At 24.0% G+C, this 23,899-nt stretch overlaps 5 protein-coding genes across 5 annotated transcripts; 1 reads left to right on the top strand and 4 right to left on the bottom strand.

Moving 5' to 3' along the window:
• Positions 1-2,187: 2,187 nt before the first annotated feature.
• On the bottom strand, positions 2,188-5,274 carry LOC128952075 (NDP-glycosyltransferase YjiC-like). Its single transcript, XM_054297408.1, has 4 exons — positions 5,077-5,274; positions 4,734-4,808; positions 3,142-3,644; positions 2,188-3,081 (listed from the first exon to the last, which is right to left on the bottom strand). Exons 3-4 carry the CDS (start codon positions 3,629-3,631, stop codon positions 2,246-2,248), a joined length of 1,326 nt encoding a protein of 441 aa, XP_054153383.1. The 5' UTR covers positions 3,632-3,644; positions 4,734-4,808; positions 5,077-5,274; the 3' UTR covers positions 2,188-2,245.
• Positions 5,275-7,280: 2,006 nt separating this feature from the next.
• LOC128951201 (progestin and adipoQ receptor-like protein 1) lies at positions 7,281-8,242 on the bottom strand. Its single transcript, XM_054296450.1, has one exon. The coding sequence runs from the start codon at positions 8,202-8,204 to the stop codon at positions 7,281-7,283; it is 924 nt and encodes a 307-aa protein (XP_054152425.1). The 5' UTR covers positions 8,205-8,242.
• A 1,813-nt stretch (positions 8,243-10,055) lies between these two features.
• On the bottom strand, positions 10,056-11,066 carry LOC128952194 (uncharacterized). Its single transcript, XM_054297541.1, has 3 exons — positions 10,793-11,066; positions 10,377-10,717; positions 10,056-10,294 (listed from the first exon to the last, which is right to left on the bottom strand). The coding sequence occupies exons 1-3, from the start codon at positions 10,918-10,920 to the stop codon at positions 10,110-10,112; spliced, it is 654 nt and encodes a 217-aa protein (XP_054153516.1). The 5' UTR covers positions 10,921-11,066; the 3' UTR covers positions 10,056-10,109.
• Positions 11,067-15,369: 4,303 nt separating this feature from the next.
• On the top strand, positions 15,370-16,063 carry LOC128952414 (uncharacterized). Its single transcript, XM_054297811.1, has 2 exons — positions 15,370-15,578; positions 15,650-16,063. Exons 1-2 carry the CDS (start codon positions 15,485-15,487, stop codon positions 15,943-15,945), a joined length of 390 nt encoding a protein of 129 aa, XP_054153786.1. The 5' UTR covers positions 15,370-15,484; the 3' UTR covers positions 15,946-16,063.
• Positions 16,064-19,973: 3,910 nt separating this feature from the next.
• LOC128951200 (homeobox protein lin-39-like) lies at positions 19,974-22,477 on the bottom strand. Its single transcript, XM_054296449.1, has 3 exons — positions 21,607-22,477; positions 20,146-20,410; positions 19,974-20,073 (listed from the first exon to the last, which is right to left on the bottom strand). Exons 1-3 carry the CDS (start codon positions 22,274-22,276, stop codon positions 19,974-19,976), a joined length of 1,035 nt encoding a protein of 344 aa, XP_054152424.1. The 5' UTR covers positions 22,277-22,477.
• Positions 22,478-23,899: the final 1,422 nt, after the last annotated feature.

Raw genomic sequence — 23,899 nt, 5'->3', positions numbered from 1 at the left:
TTAGTCCCGAAAAAACAGCTATAGTTAAAACTAATGTATAGTAAATCTATATTTAATATAATATTCAATATTTTAATTGAATTATAAAACATGTATTTGTTGTAATCATATTGTATTAGTTTATTACAATTATATGCAACTGAACGCTATGTTAGGGCTCTATCTTAAAATCAGACTTCCGACTCATAATGTTTTGTGAATATCTATTAAACTATATTTTTAATATAAAAATGACCACAAGTGGCAAAGTTATAGATAATTTTAGACTCAATATATTTATAATTATTTTTTATTTACTCTTATGATTGGCCAGATAATTGCATCCGACCCGTTAAAAGAGGCAGAGCCTGAATTCGATCCTATTTCCTCGTGGGACAGACAGACAGACTTTTAGAATACATATATGTACTCCTTTCAGGAGTTCGTGAAAATGATGGCGTCATACGTAACGCCACTTTATTTATACAATTGTTAAAATAAATGTATAAATTATTTAAACAACAGCTTATAAATAATAATTATTATTTCTAATTATTACATAAAAATTTTAATTAAAAATTAATTAACTAATGTTATATAAAAATAATATAACAATTAAGAATTTAATTATAAAATAATAAATATATTAATAGTATTAAAAAATATTTTGATAAAATGCCTCGAGATTTAACAGAAATGTCTACTAATGGAAAATATGAATGTAATAAAATTGATGATTATTTTGGTTTTGATCATAACATCATATTAAGGGAATTTCCTGTATTTCTTCCAACAATATATTCAAATATTGGTGTCAATCAACTGATCAAAAAATTGCATGTTTTTATGCAAATGTATTAAAGACTGAAAATTTACGACTAAATACTTTTAAACTTATAAAAATCATATTGTCTTTACAAATATGAGTTATTATTTATATATTTAATTTAATTGATTTTCATGTAGTGCTGAAATTAAGACATTTTTCAATTTTCAATAATATTAGAATATCAATAAAACATAGATTGATTCGTTGAACAAATTGATATTAATTCGATGTAATGAATCACAAAATATATAAGAATTTAATAGTTTCTTATACTAAATATTGGTATAAAATTAAATACAATAAACTTTTAATAATAAGACGAGTTATGTAGAAAAATACGATTTTGTTTATCATAACAAAAAACAGTTCATATTTTAGATATTTTTTATATTTATGTAAAGTATAAATAATAATTGTATAAAATAATTTTTATTAATATTTTTTAGTAATAATTTTTATTATATTTAGTTTATTGTATTATTAGCATTTTATTATTGTTTTATTATTATTTTTATGATTATTAAATTTCTATATTAAAACTTTTCAAACTCCAATTTAATGATAATTATAATGTTATAATCGATAGATTACATGTATTTCTTAATTAAATGTTATAAACATAATAACTATTAATTTAACTTATTTACAGAATTAATACTAAATTATAAGTTATATCAAAAAATAAAAATAATATTAAGATGTAGTAAGTTAATAGAAATTGTTAAATTATATCAAATATAGTTAATTATAAGTAAATTATTTAATTTACTTAAACAGTATTTTTACTTATAATAGAGTAATACATAGAGAAAATATAAATATGTACAGTAAATTAAAGTTATAATTACAAAGTAACTTTTTATTTTAATTGATGACATTGGAAGCGCTTTAGTGATCTTAACCCATCACAACTTTCACAATTAATTAATTATTTATATTACTTAAATTATAATTAGTACTCAAATAGTTATAAGTGATTCAAATTATAAAGATCTGAGATTTTTATAAATTTAAAAATATGCTGTAAATTATAAATTACTATTTGTAACCAATTTTAACTTCAGTATTGAAATAATTTATATTTGAGACAACTTTACGTAAAAACTATTGTAATACTATTTAATAAAAACATTTTTTTGGTACATATGTAAGACATGAGGGAAAAATTAAATCTAAACAATAAATAGTTATATATTTTTACTTAAATAACATTTTTCAATATATCTATTTTGTTTATAAGATGTGTTTTATTTATATAAGTTATACATGAGTTTGTATTTAATTTGTTAATTGCCATCTTATTAGACAATTTATTATATTATTTTAAATAAAATTTTAATTACAAAATTGTTTTGAATCTGATTGACATATTTATACTGTATTTATAAAGAAATTGACAAAAAATGTTTAACATTTAAATATAAGATCATATATTGATTAGCTATCATTTGTAGCATTTTTTGACCGATTGATTACTTTATTAATAATTTGGACACATTTTGTCCTCCAATCGCTTCTTTGCATTCTTTGTGAAATCAGTTCATACTTTGCTTTTAAATTGAAATCATTGACCACTCGATCGATGGCATCAATCAATTCATTTTGAGAGCACAGGTATGGGTCGAGTCTTAATCCGAGTTGTTTTTCAACAATTCTCTGTGCGTTATCAAACTGATCGCAAAATACGGGAACAATAATCATCGGTTTACCCAAATATAATGATTCAGTTACTGTATTATTGCCGCCGTGAGTGATCACTAAGTCAACCAATGGTATCACTTGTAACTGTGGTAATGAATTGCGACCCCACATGTTGTCCGGTAGTTCATAATCATCACCTAAAGGTCCTTTCGATACAATGAACCGATGCTGTGATTTAGATAGTATTGAAACCAAACGTTTCATTAGAGCTAAATCTGAACAACATATGGTTCCCATTGAAAGATATACTAATTTTCCCGATTTCTCAGACAATTCTTTTGGTATTTCAAAAGTATTGGTTGTATTATTGATTACATCTGATCTGATCATTGAATCGATATTAAAACAAAGCTCGGGATCGTTTGGTGCAATATCTTCGTAATTTAGTTCCAGAGGACACATATAGAGATTAAGAAAAGGTGACGGATTACTGAACCTAAATTTATTTTGAAGGGCTGGTGCGCCCACTGATTGTAACCATTTATTATACGACTCCCAAGAGTCAGAATAGGCATCAATTGCTTCATTTATAAACTCTTTCCATAATTTTTTATCACTATTTGTTGCATATCCTGAAAGTGAATTATATTCAATAAAATTTTAAAATTTAAAAAGCAATCTAAATGTCACACCTGATCCTCCCGGAGGTAGTCTCGGATCAGTCCAATAGTAAAGTGGATTACATGAGATGAGATCAATCCACGGAACACCTGCACTGACCACTGCTGGTATTGTTAAGAATGTGTCGGTTATTATTGCATCCGGTTTTATGGTATCAATGATTAGTTTGATTTTATCATTAGAGAGCCGAACATTTTCGGTAAGCGGTGGCCAACCGGGAGCTTCAAATGCTCGCAATTTTTCAAACGGAGACAACATTAGTATATTTGCTGACTCTCTCATCATTTCAATCCAAAACTTGTCTTTACTGTCAGTTTTATGTTTTTCAATATAAATCTGATAATCAAATCCCAAACCGGAGATCATATTTTTCCAATTTTGATTGACTATAAATACACAGTTATGTCCAAAATCGCGTAGTGTCTGAGCTAAGCCCACACATGCATTCACGTGTCCAAAGGCATCCAACGGAGCTAAAGCTATGGTATATTTTGTAGACATTTCCTTCAAATTTCTATAAATTAAATAATTTAAATAATTTTTTTAAATAACAATTTAGAAAATAATTTTTATTACTGCACATTACTATTGATGAAATAAAATATCTGAGTTATTCATAATAATTTATGACAACTTATAGTAATATTACATCTCTAATCAATATTATTACATTTATTGTACATTTATATTACTTGAAAATTGAATAAATTTAGTATAAAATATAAAAACTAACCTTCAATTCTATAATTTTTAGTGATTTTATTAAAATTTATTAATAATAAATTGTAAAATTCACAATAGTTTCATAAAAATATTTAGTGATAGATTTTTCAATTAATATATATTTGTAATTTAATATAAAGTATTTTACAAAATATTGTATTTTATACTTGAATTTATCTAAATTTTAATAATAAACTCTTAAAATATTAAATAATTTATTGATAAACCTATTTTAGATATGTGCTAATTGTATATTTCAAAAAAAATAATAAACTCGGACTTTAACACTAGAGATATTAGATATTAGTATAGTATGAATATCCCTATAAATCATTTCTGATGAACTTTTAAAAGTTTGTTTGAATATAAATATCAACAACTTATCCTTGATTTTAATAATTTTCAATCAATAATAATAATTTCAAATATTTACGTAATATTAAGTAATTTATAAATATGTTTAAAATAAATTTTATAATGAATATATAACTTCATATTATTGTATTAAATCAAATACTATTGATTTTTAATGAAAGAATATTTATGTTTGATTTTTGTTTAAAATATTTGTTTACTTTGTAATTAATAATTACTACATAAATCTTTGCCATTTTTAGAAATTAATGAAAAAATAATTATAATTATTTATAAAAATTATTTAAGAAATTATTGATATTTTTAAAATAAATAAAATTATTTTGCAAATCAATACAATATATTATATGTTTTAAGTATATCACAATTGATCACAAAAATACAAGAACAGTATTATATAGTATAACAAACAAAAATAATTATATTTTAAAGTTCATAAATTAAAGTTATATTATTAAAAATTAAGAAAAGTTAAATATACAAATAAAAATTAATTAATACTTACATATAATATGTTTCCACATTTATAATGAGTTACTAATTTATAAATATAGTCTTTAAACTTTGTTTATTCAATAAACTATAAAAGTAAAGATATATAAGTTATATTATGTTTATTTTATTATTTGATAAAATTGTAAATTTAAAAAACTCATTTTATTATTTTCATGAATAGTATAAAATGTATAAAATATAATAACATATATTTTGACAACTGTTTGTAATGGACAGTCGTCTTTCTTTTTATGCGCCTTTTAACATCTACCCGGCGCCTCCACCACTTGTAATGGACGGTATTTTAAGCCGACTGTTTACAAGGAACTATAGCTCAAAGCTCAGGTACTCACAGATCTAATTCAGACATTATGTCTGGTCTCGCAATATCGTAGTCGAATAATCACTTCCAATATATGTCACGCGTCCTCACGATTCCGATCTCTTCTGTAGCACTACTCGTAATCACACTATCACTTGATAGGCGTTCTATATCTTAACTCTATTAACAATCAATATCTAAATCACATCACATTTCGTTAACAATAAACCACTTTATTTATAATAAATTAAATTAAATAGTATACAAAATGATAATATATATAAAGATATTGATGTTATCTATTTGGGCTCTGAGTCCCTCTCTCTCTCTCTCTCTCTCTCTCTCTCTCTCTTAGGTCAGACCTCCTTAGGCCGCCTTCTCTGAGTCCTCACTCTCTTAGACTATCTTTTATGACTTCTCTCTTAGGATTCTAATTCTAGACTGACTTTACATTTCAATAATCAATCGCTTATATAGACATAAATTCATAATTGCATTAATCATTAGATTAGGAAATTTACAATAAATATTAGAAATCTGATTCAATATATAAAATATTTTAAATAATACTAATTATCATAACTTTTTCATTGAATTACTCGATATTAAACTTATATTATATGAATAGTTGATTCTCTGAATATTGAGTACTAATTATTAACTAAATATCGAATTATTAAACTTATAAATCATATAAAATATATTATAAACTCTTACTTTTAACTAAAATATGAATATTGATTGCTATTTGAATACTGAATAATCTCTTTGACTAGCATTTGACTCATTCATACTAAAAATAACCTCTAATTTTCAAATATCCATTACATGTTTCATAATAAACTGTATAATCAATGCATTTGTCGTATTCTGTATAGAATTTGAAGCAATGGTTTACAAAAACAATTATATTGCTATAAAAACTGTAATTGTTTACAATTTTGCATTTAAATTACAACTTTCATCTTTAGGATGGAGTTATAAATATATGAAATTTATTTAATAACTAGTGTATTGATTAATAATTTTTTATACTCTATTAAATAGTTGTTATAATAGTTGCCAAAAAACGTCAAATAGTTGTTAAAATAGTTATTTAAACTGTATTAAATAGTTGTATATAATTGCCAAAAAAGCCAAATAGTTATTGAAATAGTTATTTATTTTCTTATAAATACTTCAACTGATATATAATTCACTTGTTTTCAGCATATTTACAAAAATGATTTATATAAATAAACTAAATATTTCTATTGTTAAAAAAGTAATATGTGTTGATAACAGTTTACACATGTTATATAATTTATATAACTATTACTTTTTGTTTTTACATATATTTGAGCAATATTTTACAATCTAATGCTTATATTTTTCAAAATAACTGAAATAGTTATTTATAAGTTTTTATAGTTGCTAACCTAACAAATAGTTATTTATAGTTATAATAAAATTTCGGAAATAGCGTCCACTGGTCAACTTCGGTGGACATACTAAGTCCCAGTTATAAGCGTAAAACCGACAAAATAATTTTTTTAGTTGAAAATCAAGACACTATTAATAACTTAAAAAAATTAAAATTTACTAAACAAATACAGTATTGAAAATAATGTTTAAAAATTAAATAAAGTACAAGTAATACAATGTTGAAAATTTAGTTTATTTGCATTTTTCTAATACTATTGTAAATTACAATTTGTAATTATAATAAGAATTTATTTTTTCTGTAATTTTATTATTTAATTGATTGTAATATTTTTTTATCACTTATATTCTTAATAATTTATATTTATATTTATACACATTATAGCAATTCATCTTTAATTAGGATTGTATAACTAAACTACATTTATCTATAACTAATATACCATATATTATATACAATACAATAATATCAATTATATATTTTTTGAACTAAATTATTTGATAACATAAATAGATTAAACAATCTTTATTTAAATAAACTTAAAGAGATTAAGTAATTCATAGTAAAATAATTATAAATATTGTTTAATATATTATATTATAAAAAACAAATTGCAATTACATATAATTATTAATTAATATAGATAAATTATTTAACATTTATAGATTACAGCTGTATATCAGTTATCATAAACTTCTGTATAAACAATATTATGTAACTATTGTAAAAAATAATGACTTAAATATATAGATAAAATTAAAAATAATGCATTTTAAAATGCAAAGTAATTAAAAATATTGCACTTATAATAATCACAGACAATGTGATAGTGATCTTTGATAAGCAATCTCTTCGATGGCTTTATAAGAGAAAAAACTTCCTAAAAAAGAGCAAATATGAAACCACATATGAGAGTGAAATAAATCGCACCCTCCTATTAAATAGCGCTCAGGTATACGAGTTGTGTAAAAAATAGTGCCCAAAACGTAAAAGATATCCATTAATATTAAATTATTTGTGGCCAATGAAGTATCAATTGAATTCAATTTATCGGATGTAAACCAATAGATTTGCGGTATAACTGATGTAAAGCCAAATGAGAAGAAGATAATGGCTCTGAATGTACGAGAAAACGGTGTGTTTTTGTCAAATATTGACATATTATTTAAGATGAAACACACTATGAAAAAGATGGTCACAAAATTGATGATCCATTTAAACCATTGGTCGTCACAGTAAAAGGTAAAGTATGACAAACCGATTGCATTACCGTAAATGTGTACAGAAATGCCAATGTAATCGAGTTTAGCCACCAATGATGCCATCCTTTTTGAATGACACAGAAAAGTGTGGAAAGTTATTGAACCGTAAAACGATAAAATTGATCCCAAATATACCGATGAAAATATTATTCGATCCGCTCTAGTGATCAAAAATTCGGGAAATTGATTCATAAATATATAATTAAATATTATGGCCGCCAATAGATGTGACCAGATATTAGTGGTCTGATTGTGGACGCGAAACATTGACCACAAACATAGTTCATAAGATTTTAATTGTGGCCTATAGTAGAATCGGATAAATTCATTGTCTTTCATCCAATCGGGCAGATCTTCATAGGAGATGAGATCCCAATTAAACAATGACTTCTCATAACTATCCGAACCGCTTGTATGACATCCCGACTCATATGTTGAACAACTATTGTTTAGTCGTTTGCTTCTAACAGTCATTTTATGATTATAATCATCGGTAGAAATAATTAACGTATTTTTCACTTCCATTTCTATTTATAAATATTTATTATATATTTTTAGTATTAATTGTTTGATTGTTGTTTTTGAAAGTACAATATTATCCTTTTAAACCGGTATTCAATTTAAATGTTGATATAAATAAAAATTATATTACAGTTTAATTTCTTTGCTCTTCAATTACAATATAAAGCAATTGTTACTGTTTTTTAGTAAAATAAATACTTAACAAAAAATTATTAGATCTTTTTGTTGGGAATTATAAATATTTTAGAAGAATTAGGTTTATTGGGAACATTAGATTTGTGCTCTTTTGCACTCAATTTTATCACACCATTAGACACAACCAATAATAATCGGATAAAAAGCCCTTTGATTATACTGTATATACGGTATATATTAGTGGATAAATATAAGTATAATAAGTATTATGTTTATATAAATATTTAGTTTTATAAAATATTTGTTTGTGAAGTATTGTGTAATCAATTAATTAAAAAAACAACATTTTTTTCGATCCAAATAAACTTATATTAAATAAATATAATGTATACTGTAATTCATTTATATAAGGTATGATATTTTCATTTAAATTATACGTAAAAATTTTAATGATTATTATATTTTAAAATTATTATTATTTAACAAATAATTATTTTAAAACTATTGCATTGGATAAAGCATATAAAAATGTATAAAATAAAATAAAATAAAATAAAAATAAAATTATTTATAATAAATTAAAATTCAAACACAAAGAAAAATCATAGATATTTAAATGAATAGTTGATGATTACTATGTGTCAAGTGATGGTTAAAATACATATAAAAATAGTGTATTGTATGATATCACTGGAGGGGAACTACTAGTTTTCAAGGATAACAATTTGTCTAATAGTTTTTATTGCATAACTTTATAATCACTATAATATAAGCTAAATAATATAACTGAAGGGATAAAAAATTAATATAAAAATTAAAGTTAAAAAACATTTATTTAATAACTATGGGACAAGTGATCACATTATTACAGACTACACAATCATAATAATTAAATCAAAGTTACAGTTTATATATGAGTGTAAAAACTATTAGATATTTCTAGAAATGTAATTAATCTAAAAATACATATTATATGAAATCATTTACAGGAAATCATTAACAATTAATATTAGATATCTATAAACAATATAAATATATCTTAAAATTCATATTAAAAATATTGAATTTTGATAAACATTTAAATAATTAATTTAATGTAGAAATATGTTTCTACATAACTTTCTATGGAGTAATTCAGTAATTTGTTTTGATATGTCTTATAATTATAAACAATAGACAGACAAATATAAATTACTGCAAACATGAGATTATTAGTGGACAGTAATATTTAGGCAAAACACGAGTTCATTAATTAATTGCTTATTTATTTTGATTATAAGTTATACCGAAACAGCACTTCAAGTTTGCGATGACTTACACTTATCTATTGTTTAAACATTTAATAAACATTTAAAAATTATATATAATTTTTAATATTCACGTCACACTAGTTTTATTTTATTGATACTGTATTTATACATTTACTTAAATTAGCAAACAAAAAATAATTTATAATATTACTGCAATTAATTATAATATTGCATGTCAGTATAGTTAAGCAATTATACTGTACTATATTTTGTTTAATAAAGCTATTGATTACATCCAAGTCATACAATAATTTACAAAACAATATTGTTTGCGTCATTATTAATAATATTTATAAATGATATAAGTATTAGTAATATTTTTAATTAATTTTGTATTCAATAATTTGATTTATTTATATAATCAATATATATATATATATAGTATGATATATTATATACAGATTATTATATTTTAATTGGTATTTTTATATCCTTTGGTTACATTAACTATAGCACCGGCAACATAGCCGTGATCTACATTTACTTTAATGGGTCCCTTGTTTTGATGTTTTGGTTCAATTTTAATTGTAAATTTAGCTTTTTGACCTAGTACTATTTTTGTTTCATTACGTCCGGCTTCTGGTAAAATATCGACATCTATTCAAAAATAAAAATCACAAAAAATATTATTACTATTATTGATTGTATTAAGTATATTGAGTATCAATTGTTTGAATACAGTTGTCGCCCATCTGTTTGATTATTGTTTCAATCTCTTGGTCGGTCTCTTCTTGCATAACATATCTATTATATGAGTCGTCATCCGAGTTATTATCCGAAACAATAGTATAGAGAGCGGCGGCTCCGACACCAAAGGCTTCGCTAATGTTGACTACTTTGCCGTTGCTTTCAACTGAAACAAACTTAACTCCTTTGACTCCAACCGTAACTTTTATTTTTTTAGTTTTGTCTACAAATTCAGACAAAAAACCATTTTTGTCCAAATTATTGATGACATGAAGTGGCGCATTATGGGCACCGGTATGAGAAGCATCACTTGGTATATACTCATTTTGCATACTACAGTATATATGATTATATTGAATAATTAGCTAGATAAGTTGAACAATTTTATTATAATTTTAATATAAATACCTTTGCAAAATATTTGAGGCCAAAGTATGCAATTGGTTGTGCTGTTGATCCGAACCAACTTCATGGTGATTGTCAACACTCAGGGCTGATCCCATACAGATAACAAATACAATGTTATAATATAGCATTTTTAAAAATTATAAATTACTAAAATAATTTTAATTTGTTTAGCTTAGTGTCTATATTTTATATAAAATATTAAAACAATTTGTAATAAAAACGCCTATTAATTAAAATTGTAGGATTACTACCAAATTAACAAAATACTAGAGTAAATATTAAATTTATTGAAATACATTTCATTAAATAGTTTAATTTCAATGTCAATTCAAATTATTAGTAATATTGTATTGAAACAACTGTCAAAATTGTTTACTTAATCGATAACTTAATAAATTGATTAAATTGAAAAATAAAATATAACATTAAAAGTTCATATAATATGAATCATAAATTTATTTGATATATAATACTAAATAATAAAGATATTAAATAACTATTTTATTTAAATTTATTTAATTCATATGTTATTTTAAAAATAAACTAGTTTTGCCCGCACAGCATGTATAGTCGTGCAATTCTTTTGCTAATTTTAAAATACTTATAAGTAATTCGAATGATTGCCTAATTTGTTTTATATAACAAACTACTTAACCTAATGTAACAAAACTTTATAATCAATACACAATAATACGTCTAAACACTTGAGAATTTTAGATATTTATGTATATTTAAATAATTTTATAAAAATTTAAAAGTTTAATAATTTTTATGAAAAAAATTTGCATTTGAAAAAAATTACAAAATTTTTCGCTTTTAACTAACCTCCCGGTGCCCTGTGATTCATACAATATAGCAAAATGTAATAACACAGCACCTGCCTACCTGTCCATAAAGCCTAACTGAGCTCAATAATCATTTAAAATTTTCCATAGAAATAACATTGCTTTAAATTCAAATTAAAAATTTTAACACAAATTGAAAATTTTTGCATTTGAGAAAATTTTATAAAAATTTAGCACAGGTAGCTTACCTCCCGGTGCCCTGTAACTCATATAATATAGTAAAGTGTAATTACACGACACCAGCCTACCTGTCCCTAAAACCTACCAGTGCTCAATAAACATTTAAAATTTCTCATAGAAATTACATTGCTTTCAATAAAAATTGAAAATTTTTGCATTTGAAAAAATTTTACAAAAATTTAGCACAGGTAGCTTAGCTCCCGGTGTCCTGAGACTCATACAATATAACAATATGTTATTACACAGCACCTGCCTACCTGTCCCTAAAACCTACCTGAGCTCAATAATCATTTAAAATTTCCCATAGAAATAACATTGCTTTAAATTAAAATTGAAAATATAACAATATATTTTTAGCTTTGAATTAAAAAATGGTTGTTGAGGAAGTGTGCACACATACAAACAAACAAACAAACAAACAAACAAACAAACAAACAAACAAACAGACAAAACTATTATATTAAATTATAGAAGATAATATGTCTTTATTTATATAAAAATTTAATTATTACAATTTGTTTATTTTAGAAAATTTTAAAATATTGATATATTATATATCCATAAATATTTAATAATTTAAACAAACCTTATAAAATAAATTTGTATCTTCTATAATTTAATATAATAGTTTTGTCTGTTTGTTTGTTTGTTTGTTTGTTTGTTTGTTTGTTTGTTTGTTTGTTTGTTTGTTTGTATGTGTGCACACTTCCTCAACAACCATTTTTTAATTCAAAGCTAAAAATATATTGTTATATTTTCAATTTTAATTTAAAGCAATGTTATTTTTATGGGAAATTTTAAATGATTATTGAGCTCAGGTAGGTTTTAGGGACAGGTAGGCAGGTGCTGTGTAATAACATATTGTTATATTGTATGAGTCTCAGGACACCGGGAGCTAAGCTACCTGTGCTAAATTTTTGTAAAATTTTTTCAAATGCAAAAATTTTCAATTTTTATTGAAAGCAATGTAATTTCTATGAGAAATTTTAAATGTTTATTGAGCACTGGTAGGTTTTAGGGACAGGTAGGCTGGTGTCGTGTAATTACACTTTACTATATTATATGAGTTACAGGGCACCGGGAGGTAAGCTACCTGTGCTAAATTTTTATAAAATTTTCTCAAATGCAAAAATTTTCAATTTGTGTTAAAATTTTTAATTTGAATTTAAAGCAATGTTATTTCTATGGAAAATTTTAAATGATTATTGAGCTCAGTTAGGCTTTATGGACAGGTAGGCAGGTGCTGTGTTATTACATTTTGCTATATTGTATGAATCACAGGGCACCGGGAGGTTAGTTAAAAGCGAAAAATTTTGTAATTTTTTTCAAATGCAAATTTTTTTCATAAAAATTATTAAACTTTTAAATTTTTATAAAATTATTTAAATATACATAAAAATCTAAAATTCTCAAGAGTTTAGACGTATTATTGTGTATTGATTATAAAGTTTTGTTACATTAGGTTAAGTAGTTTGTTATATAAAACAAATTAGGCAATCATTCGAATTACTTATAAGTATTTTAAAATTAACAAAAGAATTGCACGACTATACATGTTGTGCGGGCAAAACTAGTTAAGATTATGATTTTAATTGCATTAATATAACGTTAATATTTTTGTGTTGTATAAAGAGTCAGTTTGTATATAATTAGTAATTAAATAAAACTTAAATATTTTTAAAATGTATTAAAATTAAAAGTTATTAATTGATATAATATAAATTGTTATCTCAATATAAATAATATGTTATATAATTTAACAGTTTACTATTAAATATTTTTAAATATTTTATTGTAAAGGATTTTATTGAAAATATTTAGTACACCCAACCCTTTAACAATTATATTAATAATTGTTTAAAAATTTGAATTAGAATAATATAAATTTTTATATTCTTGAATCTTAATGACATAATTACAAACATTGAAAAGTTATATCATTTTACTGAATGTTGTCAATGACTTATCGTTTTATTAGATTACAGTTGATTTCATATAATCTAACCAACACTTAATGCAACCATAGTTTTCAACGATAAACAATGATTCATAATTCTGTAATCAAAAAAGTTTTTGTTATTTTTTTGCAATAATTACTTATTGTGTTTGCTTTTTATATTATAGTAGTAAATGTGATATTTTTAGATTACATAAATATAATAATTAAATGTTGTATTGAAAAATTCAGTACATATTACAGTATATCAGTATTTGATACAAATTGAAATTATTTGTATCATTGAAACTGCTTAATATTTGTTAAATCTAATGATTAAAATAAATTTGATATAAAATTTTTTATAATATCTAATAATTATTTTTTTTCAAAAAATGTTCAGTGAAGAGCAAATTAATAATAAACAAGTTTTACAAACAAATGCAGATATTATCATAAATGATGGTTTTGATGGTCCAACTAATGACAATAAAGACAGTGATGATTATGGAGAAAACCAATCGATTGTAAGACAACAACCGATCAAAACATTTGACACTTTTAATAATGAAATCACAGAAATCAATGATAAAAGTGAGTCACGAGAAGATATAAGAGAAAGACAAGACATAAGAGATCGCACCAAATATGGAGATCTGTGTATTGTCTGTGGATCTGCTTTTTGTATTACTGTATGTTTCAGATGTGTCATCGATTGCTGTATTATTGCATGTATTCAAACTATTTGCAGTGGATGTAGGGTTTGATATATTAATAAAGATTTAAAATTAAATTAAATTTGTCGATACAATCAAATAAATTATACAATTTTAAAAAATTAGTCATTAATTGTCTGTTTTTCAACAAATTATTTGTGATTTACGTTAGATTTTAAAATCCAAATCTCATTAATGGATTTATATCCTTAAAAACGCAAACCTTATTCACATTTACTATGATTTCAGTGGTAATACTTAGTGAACTGTAGTCTTCATCCATGTGTTGTCAATATTTGTCGGATCGAAACCATTCATTGGTTTAATTTTTTATATAACTTTAGTTGTTATATATATTAATAGATAATATAAAAAATAAAAGCTAAGGATTGTAATACTGACAAACATTTCTTAATAAATAACTTAATATTTAATATACAGTATATTTATCATTTAGATGAAACTAAATTTAGTATTTATTTTATTATTTGTTTTAAAAAATGATTTTAACTATTTATATATTTTTTGTTTTGATAAATATTTAGACCAATAACCAAACAAATAATTTATTGAACATTTTAATGTTAGTTTAATTAATAATTATAGTTATTAGTAATTAGTAGTAAAATACAAACACTGACTACTTATTAATAATTATATATAACTAAAATTAAATAATAATAATAAATAATAAAAATTGATTATATAAAAATATTATAAATATTTTAGTAATTTTTAAATAGTATTTAGAATACTTTAGTTAATTTACAGTAGTTGTATATAAATTATTATATTAAAAATATTAAAAATGACATAAATTAATATTTTAGAAATCCATCTGTAAAAATCATGTATTAGAAATCATAAAAATTAAATTAAATAATCAATTATGTCTATATTAATCATATAAGTACTCCATATATACAATATATTGATATTACATTTAATTTATATAACTTAAATGTTTGCTTTTTAATAATAATTAAATTGTGTTATTAGTAAAACATACCAAACAATGGAAATATATAAACTATTTTTTACAATTGTTATTACAATAAGTTTGACTAATGTTTTGGAATGTCTTCCAGTAATCAGTGGTTTATTGTCAGGTGTGATAAATATTTATTTTTAAAAAGTCTATATCATGTTAGCTAATAATATAAATTTAAAAATGATCAAGGTGGTCAATCAGGATCTAATGAGACATCATCGTCACCATCGGGTGACTTACTCGGTGGCGGTGTAATCGATAGTTTAACCAATACACTGGACGGTGTGGTTAAAACAATTCCAATCGTCGGTGATTTAGGCGTCGGAAGTATCATTAGTGGACTCGTTAAGACCTTACTCGGCTTATTAGGAGGTGTTGGCGGTTTAGGCGGCTTATTAGGAGGTGGTGGTGTAGGCAACTTATTAGGAGGACTGACTGGTGGTGGTGGTGGTGGTGATGGAGGTGGTGCAGGACTTCTCGGTTGATTTTGTTGTCATTAAGCTATTTATAAATCAATAATTTATGTTAGATAAAATAAGATTATATTTAATATATATTAATTATGACTTACTTATTTTACTAATAAATAATAACAATTTTTGAGTTAAATGTGTATATTCAAACAAACTCTGAAAAAATTAGTTTTCTGGAATATAAGTGTATGTGTGTCTGTTTGTGTGTCTGTTTGTGTGTCTATTTGTGTGTCTGTTTGTGTATAGCATTTCATTTTGCGAATTTTAAAATTCTGACTTCAGATTCGGTCAGAGTATGAAATCTAAGATATAAGAGTTTAGCATAAAAAATGAGAGGTGACTAATTTTAAACTAAATAAGATTGTAATTGATCATTTTTTTAATTAATTGTATGTTTGGCCAGATATTATTTAGTCGACTGTTTAAAAATAGTAAAAATTATAGTCAACTGCAATTATCATACAATTATTTAAAAAATGACCAATTACAATCTTATTTAGTTAAAAATTATCTACAACTTTGCCCTTGGTCACTTTTAAATTCAACGTATTATTGGCCAGATAATTGAAATTAATAGCATTGCCACTATCATCGCAGCCGCCGCTGTTTAAGACTCTGTGGAGTATTTTATTATATATACGAAGTAATTTATATCATCAAAGTTTGTTTCTGGTAATGCTATATAGTATTCTCACTGGTTTTATACTAAATTTTAAATATTAATAATCAGTTGTATAAAAAGTTTAATTAAATGTTCCTTAAAATTGCTTTAAAATGGGTTAATAAGTTAAATAGTCTTATAAATCTACTAATTATTTATATATTTATTGTAAAATAGATATTATACAGTATATACAGTATATTATGTATATCCATATTTATTATTACATTATATGGAGTGATAGTGTAAAATTTAAATTGTATTTTTTTGTATTAAATAATATCAACATTAAAAAAAATATTTTTTTATAATAATAAATAATAAATTAAGTAATATGTTATACGGCACAGGTATTTTACAAATATGTGTATAAAAAAGTTAAAAAATCATCGGCTGTACTGTATATTGTGATACGGAGTCTAAAATAAAATTAAGTATTAATACTATTAATTCAAGTTGTATTCAAATATTACAATTAAATTATTAATTAATGATTTTGTTATAATAAAAATAATTCAAATATAAATTATTGTCATTAGTTTACAATATGTCAATAATTAAGTTTTTATCTAATATTTAAATATAATAATTTTTTGCCTAAATAAATTAAACTGTATTTAACGTTTTATTTTATTAACCATCTTATGACATCAATATAATGGCATACATATTGATTAATAATTAATTTTTATAAGCATTTTACCATATGTTTTGGTTAATATTTTAAATAACGACACAGATTTTATGTCATTTTTATATATACTGTACAACATATAAGTATTATATATATTATTTATATTAAAAATTGTATGTACAGTATTATATTACCATAGACAGTATGCATAAGATCAGGGCTAAGCAAGGTTTTGGATCTTATGGGGGGTATGGGGGTATGAGGGGTGAAATGGAAAAATCACAAAAAATCTTAGGAAATATAGAGTGTAGTGTTTAATTTTAACAAAATTTAAACAAATTTAAATTCAACAAAAGGTAAAACTCATTTTAAAATTACAATTTTTCCTATTTGGTCAAAAAGTTTGTGTAAAATCACAAAATCTTCCTCTAAGAAAAGGGTATTTTTTCTATACACCCCCTACCCTTCTTTCTTAACCCTGGTATAAGATATACATTTATAGAGTATATTTAACACTATATTTAAGTATATATTTTTTAATATAATAAATACATTAATTAAATTGTTGACCACTTGACTAATGCTTTTGTTAGTCTTTTGTAGTAAACATTAAATATAACTAATAATATTATATATTTATTTAGTCCCTTGATTTAAATATGTTAAACAAATTGTGGATTAGTTTATATTTATTTGGTATATACTTAATCATATTAATCAATATGTTGTCCATACGGTGTGCCTCAAGAAACTCAAATAATTTGTTGGGAATTAATCAAAACATAACGATCAGCGAATTGCAAGAAACTATCGGTAAAACATTAGAGTCAGTGATTGGTTCGGTACCAATAATTGGTCCGTCGGGTAAAACTTTAATAACATTTATTACTACTACATTGGGTACGGTTACCAACTTATTATCAGCAGTGGGATTCATTCAAAATTTAGGATAATTGACCTGTCTTAAATACTACATATACTATATCAACTATATTGTATTAATCACTATAATTGTTTGTTAAATAATTGTAAATAATTATTTATTATTAAAAACAGTAATATTTATAATTTTAATTATAGAGATTTATTTTTTGTATTTAATAATATGTAAAGATACCATAATAAAATCAGTCTGAAAACAATAATATATTATAAAGCATTATAAATTATTTTAAATTTGTAAAAATTGCAACTTTACATTAGCTGATATCTATAAAGCTGATTAGTCTCTCTCTCTCTCTCTCTCTCTCTCTCTCTCTCTCTCTCTCTCTCTCTCTCTCTCTCTCTCTCTCTCTCTCTCTCTCTCTCTCTCTCTCTCTCTCTCTCTCTAGCCCTCTATTTCTCTGTAAAAATGCTTATATAATATAGAGAATACTCAGATATTTATATCTCCCGTTTCATTTGTATACAGTATAGTTAGGATTACGCGATTAAATGTCCCAATTATTGGTATATTATCTATAAGTGTGGTCACTCTCTACTCTACTATTCCTATCTTGCGGTACCTTATGATGAGTATTACTGCTAAATATTAGACAACAAAATATTGCAAAATCAATGTATTAATTGTGTCAAAATTTGTGACCATATGTTGAAAAGTTTTGCCGAATAGTATATCTTTTTGATTGATTTTTTTGTAACTTTATTATAAATAATTTAATTAAAAGTATAGTTATTGGATAAATTTATTTGGCAAATCTATTTCTACGATAATTATTATAATAGTCATATAATGGTTGCATTTTATAAGTAAAACTTGTATTATCTTAATCTGAGTTAAACATTATTCCCGTCAAACACCTGCTCTCTATCTATAGCCCATCCCCTAATAAAAGTCATATATTAGATGTGGATTAGACAGTGATTCACACTTATATTTGGATACCGATTAAATAAATAATCTAATTTTATAACGTTATATCATTATTTAATATTATAGTTATTTTTTGATAGAAAATCACCTGCTTTTACATTTTAATATAACAATTGTTATTATAGTTAAACTGTTATTACCTACTAATTTGCCAATAAATGTCAAAACATTTTTTTTCGTTATGAGTTATTGTTTTGTACAAATATTATGTAACTTATATAAAACTGTACTTTTGAATCATACTATTTTAATAATATATTAGTAGATTTAGATACATAAATAAATTTATGTTTCACACGATTTTATATATTTTAAATATTTATTATAATTTCTTTATTTACTTACATATCAATATGTTTTGTTACATTTTTTTATGGAAATGATAATTTTGATAAAATAATTTTAAATTAAGTCATAGCTTATTAATATAATGTTTTTATAATACCGGGTACTATATGAATAGTATTTTTATATACTGGCAAGTATATTACTAGTAAATTAATTTTAAATATGTTAATTTCATAAATTATAAGTTAATACATATCAGTAAAAATGTTATAATAAAAGTTGAAATTAACGTATTTTGTTAAATATTAATATAAATATTAAATTAAGTGTTGAGGTATTTCAATTGATTATTTAGATATAAATTAATATTTTATACATATATATCATGTTATATAAAATCATTGTCATAACCCCTTAAACTGATTTTTACTCAATAACTTTTAACACAATTGAGCAAGATAACCAAAATTTTTATGAGAAACGTGGATCAATTGTGCTAAAAGTTATTAAGTAAAAACTTGTTTAAGGGGTTATGACAATGATTTTATATTAATGATAACTTATTTGATGAAATATATTAAACATTAAGTTTGCGATTCAGTGTTGAACTGTTGTTTAGTGTAATTACAAGTGGAACAGTTGGACACATTCAGGTGCTGAGTAAAGGGAGGACCCGACAGATATCTAGTGGCAAAGCGAATATATGTCAACAAAAACCTATTGATGGGTATGAGGTGTGATGTTATGATACCTCACCTATACTGGTGTTCAACGATTGCTTTTTCAATGCGCTTATCCTTTGCTCGTCTGTTTTGAAACCAAATCTTAATCTGATTTTCACTCAAATCCAAGAGCTCTGCCAATTGAAATCTCTTTCCTCGTGTGATATATTCGCTGATGTGATACTCCATCTCAAGTCGAAGTGTCTGTTCGTGAGTAAAAGTTGTCCGCTGACGCCGTGGCCCCCGATTTTGGCGCTGTTGTGATACGAGATAACGCCTCAGTTGGGCCGGGCTTTGAGCTATAATTTAGTGGTAAAGAAATTAATAATATCTTATTTATTATGCAATCGATTTGCTTTCATTAAATAATAATCATATTATATGTGCAATGAATAATATATCCGATTATTTAAAGTGACTCTAAATGACTATAATTTGAAGACCAAAACAACAAATATGTTTTCCTTTAGAATTAATATCAAATTTGTGCCATAAATTAGTGAACAAAATATTAGAGTCAAACCCATAAACAATTGAATAGTTATTAATTATATTGAAAGACGATATATATATATATATATATTTATACCATTCAACAGATGCTTATTATAATCTGAGGTTTTTTGGTGGCTTCAGTATAAATCAGAGCCGGAAATACCTGTGAGTGAGTGAGACTACAAAATCTTGCAAATTAGAGCACCGGAAGCGTAATGGCTCACAGATTTTGATGTGTAAGCTTTAAGTATAGGCGCGTGCGATACGCGAGGCGTTTGGCTGCAGGCTATTACTACCTATTGAGAGTTACTACTCTTCCCTTTAAACTACACGTTCCTCAGCGGAAGCAAAAGTAAAAGAAAGGTATCATCACTATTATGACTACTATTACTGTCCTATAGATATATTACCGATCATTGTTTGACATCCAATAGAGCGCAACAAAAAAGCTTAAACTTTTTCCGTTTAAGCTTTTGTTGAAAAGTAATTTTTATTTATTATTATTATTTATGATTTCTAAATTTATATTATAATTTAATATAATGTGATATATTGGTTTAAACAATGCAATTTGCATTGATAATCTGATGGTACAGTTAGTTCAATGCACTTACTCTATAAAGGTATTAACCAAATAATAATTATAAATTAAATTTAAATGAGTAATTAATTAATTTTGGTTAAAAGTGATTTAATAAAAATATTGAAATTAGTAATGAAAATTAATAATGCGTTTTAAATTTAATGATTAACTTTGACAAACTAAACAAATTTTATAATAAAACTAAATATTGAATAAAAAATTAAAAATCTGACTTAAAAATACTCAAGTCTTGTTTTAATTCAAAGTTTTACTGTAATTTTTGTCAAAACTATATTATTCAGGCAAATAATGAGAGTTATCAACCTATCGATATGCAATGAAATGCATATAATATAATATATGATTTATCATAGATTGCTATTCAAAAAACAGAAAATTTTCAGACATATGACTTACCAGATGAGCGGTGATAAAGTAGTCCGCGGGCTAACCAATCTATTGCTAGTCCTCCACCACTTACGTTGTGATCTTTGTTATCATGAAATGGTGAGCGAAAAGCGCTGTTATGTATCAAAGCAGTTACTGTAGCGGATGGCGAACCATTAGTACCGTTACTTATGACTTGATGTCCGTGACTCTGGTTATACTTTGCTGAATATAAAGGATGTGCTGAAGGATTAGTGGATGAAAATAAAGAAGACATAACAGCAACGGCCGCGTTGTTGTGATGAGAGTTAAGACTTGTGGCTAATGAAGAGCCCATTTGAAGATTTGATGATCGCAAAGACCACGGGGGAGACATTGGAGGCGTTTTCACGTTTATATCTCTAATATGTTCACTATCATCAGGTGCTTCTCGAGAACTGGTATGTAGTGTACCGTTCATTAAGACCGGATCTGACTTAGGACTCGTTGAGGATCGGGCGTCGTCGGCACTCAGTGATGGTGATGCCCGTGAACTGGAACTCAATGATGTAGACGATTGTGGCCTATCTTCTCGGGCCAACAGATCATCAATACAGAAGTTGGAAGCGGAGGACTTGGATGTAGTCATGTTTGTAGGCGAGAGTGTCTCTGACTCGGAAGCAGAAGCACTGTTAGGTTTATGAGAGTCAGGCGATAACATAATCTTAACTATGATTGACAACGACTTTATATAAGAGTTTAATTGATTTTTGAAACTCTAGTCAAATGTTTTTCGGATTGTTTCAAAAACAACAATAACTCTCTATTAGACACAACATTACAAAGTGTATCAAACAATTGTATCTTTTAATCGCATCTTTCAATGCTCTCAACTCACCATTGGATCGGTTAAACTCCGCCTCCAGTCAAACAATTATTGAGATAATATGCGCTAAACTGGACTCAAATACCAATGTTAGGCAGTTATCCATTGTATCACTGAATCAATTATGATTGTACTGTAAAATTGTCACTTTTACTATATTACCAAAAAAAATTATGATATTATTTTATCTTTTAATACTTGGTCAGCAACTTTGGTTATATTTGATAATAAAAATAATATTTTTTATAATCAATTTATTATAAAATATTTCAGTTCATTAATCTTGTTATTACTTAATATAATTTCGATTAAAATAAACTATTTTATAATTTAATAGAATTAATCTATTGTATATTATACAGTATTATATTGCTATATAGTTTACAAATTATATTAATTTTATAATCGTTAATTAATTTTTGTGTTATTTTTAAATTTTATTATATTTATATTTTATTTTTTAATAAAAATGTTCAGCTATTTTTTAAAGATTAGAATACTTTATTCTTTTATACTTTTAATAATTAATATTTTAATTTAACATTATAGTAATAAATATAAATAAATATTATATGTAATGATTGGTATATTAAGACAAATACATGTATAATATAATTGAATCATTGTATTTAATATTTTATTTGTATTTTAAGAATATAATAAATTATTTTAATATAAAAAATATAGTTATAGTTATGAAAATAAAATTATTGAAATAGTAAATATTATAATAATATTAATGTTTAAAATTTTTATTTATAAAGCAATCATTATATTCAAAACAAAATATATTATATTGTGAATATTATTTGATATGATTTGATTCATAAAAATTGTAAACTATAACCTGTCATTATTTTTGTCATTTAAATATTTCAAACAAAATGTATATTTTATATTCAGTATCATATTTAATATAATGCATAATACAAGTTATAACATGCAATATTTTCAGTATATTGTTTATTGAAAAAATAAATGCACAACTTTAAAATTATATATTATTTAATAAAAAATTAATAAAATTATTTTTTATGCATAATATATATATATACTATTTATGTATTCTATTTGCTAGTATTATTCATTAATATTTTTCGAGTTAATTATATAAAAATATAATAATAAACTATTTTAATGGACAATATAAAATTATTGTTATATAAATTGACCAAAAAATAATAAAAATAACATTATAGGGCCAAAACAATATATGATATAATATAAATTTATGACCATTTATTTTTATTATTGTTATTTAAACAAAATAAAAACAAAATAAATCAATGATTAGTAAACCTATATGAGAGTAATTCTGTCAATTTATATTTGTAGACAAAAAAATAAAAAATTAGTAAAATGTCAGTTAAGGATGAGTTGTGATCGAGGAGAGAGTGGATGCTTTGAAATATGGACATCACTATTGTATATTGGATTTGATTGACCGGTGCCGCCCCT

Source organism: Oppia nitens, unplaced genomic scaffold (genome assembly GCF_028296485.1).
Source record: "Oppia nitens isolate AA-2021 unplaced genomic scaffold, nextdenovo-longstitch-racon4-pilon3 scaffold1_pilon_pilon_pilon, whole genome shotgun sequence".
Classification (NCBI taxonomy): domain Eukaryota; kingdom Metazoa; phylum Arthropoda; class Arachnida; order Sarcoptiformes; family Oppiidae; genus Oppia; species Oppia nitens.
The sequence above is the reverse complement of the archived record's forward strand: the minus strand, read 5'-3'. Positions and strand labels throughout refer to the sequence as shown.

What these genes read in the sequence shown, in the direction of transcription:
- LOC128952075 (XM_054297408.1), bottom strand. Translation starts at nt 3,631, where the DNA reads ATGTCTACAAAATATACCATAGCTTTAGCTCCGTTGGATGCCTTTGGA. An exon ending in ACTACCTCCGGGAGGATCAG is followed by an intron (nt 3,082 to 3,141) that starts GTGTGACATTTA and finishes ATTCACTTTCAG; the next exon opens with GATATGCAACAAATAGTGAT.
- LOC128951201 (XM_054296450.1), bottom strand. Translation starts at nt 8,204, where the DNA reads ATGACTGTTAGAAGCAAACGACTAAACAATAGTTGTTCAACATATGAG.
- LOC128952194 (XM_054297541.1), bottom strand. Translation starts at nt 10,920, where the DNA reads ATGCTATATTATAACATTGTATTTGTTATCTGTATGGGATCAGCCCTG. An exon ending in GCCTCAAATATTTTGCAAAG is followed by an intron (nt 10,718 to 10,792) that starts GTATTTATATTA and finishes TATATACTGTAG; the next exon opens with TATGCAAAATGAGTATATAC. An exon ending in CAAACAGATGGGCGACAACT is followed by an intron (nt 10,295 to 10,376) that starts GTATTCAAACAA and finishes ATTTTTGAATAG; the next exon opens with ATGTCGATATTTTACCAGAA.
- LOC128952414 (XM_054297811.1), top strand. Translation starts at nt 15,485, where the DNA reads ATGGAAATATATAAACTATTTTTTACAATTGTTATTACAATAAGTTTG. An exon ending in AATCAGTGGTTTATTGTCAG is followed by an intron (nt 15,579 to 15,649) that starts GTGTGATAAATA and finishes AAAATGATCAAG; the next exon opens with GTGGTCAATCAGGATCTAAT.
- LOC128951200 (XM_054296449.1), bottom strand. Translation starts at nt 22,276, where the DNA reads ATGTTATCGCCTGACTCTCATAAACCTAACAGTGCTTCTGCTTCCGAG. An exon ending in ACTTTATCACCGCTCATCTG is followed by an intron (nt 20,411 to 21,606) that starts GTAAGTCATATG and finishes ACTAAATTATAG; the next exon opens with CTCAAAGCCCGGCCCAACTG. An exon ending in ATCGTTGAACACCAGTATAG is followed by an intron (nt 20,074 to 20,145) that starts GTGAGGTATCAT and finishes CTTTGCCACTAG; the next exon opens with ATATCTGTCGGGTCCTCCCT.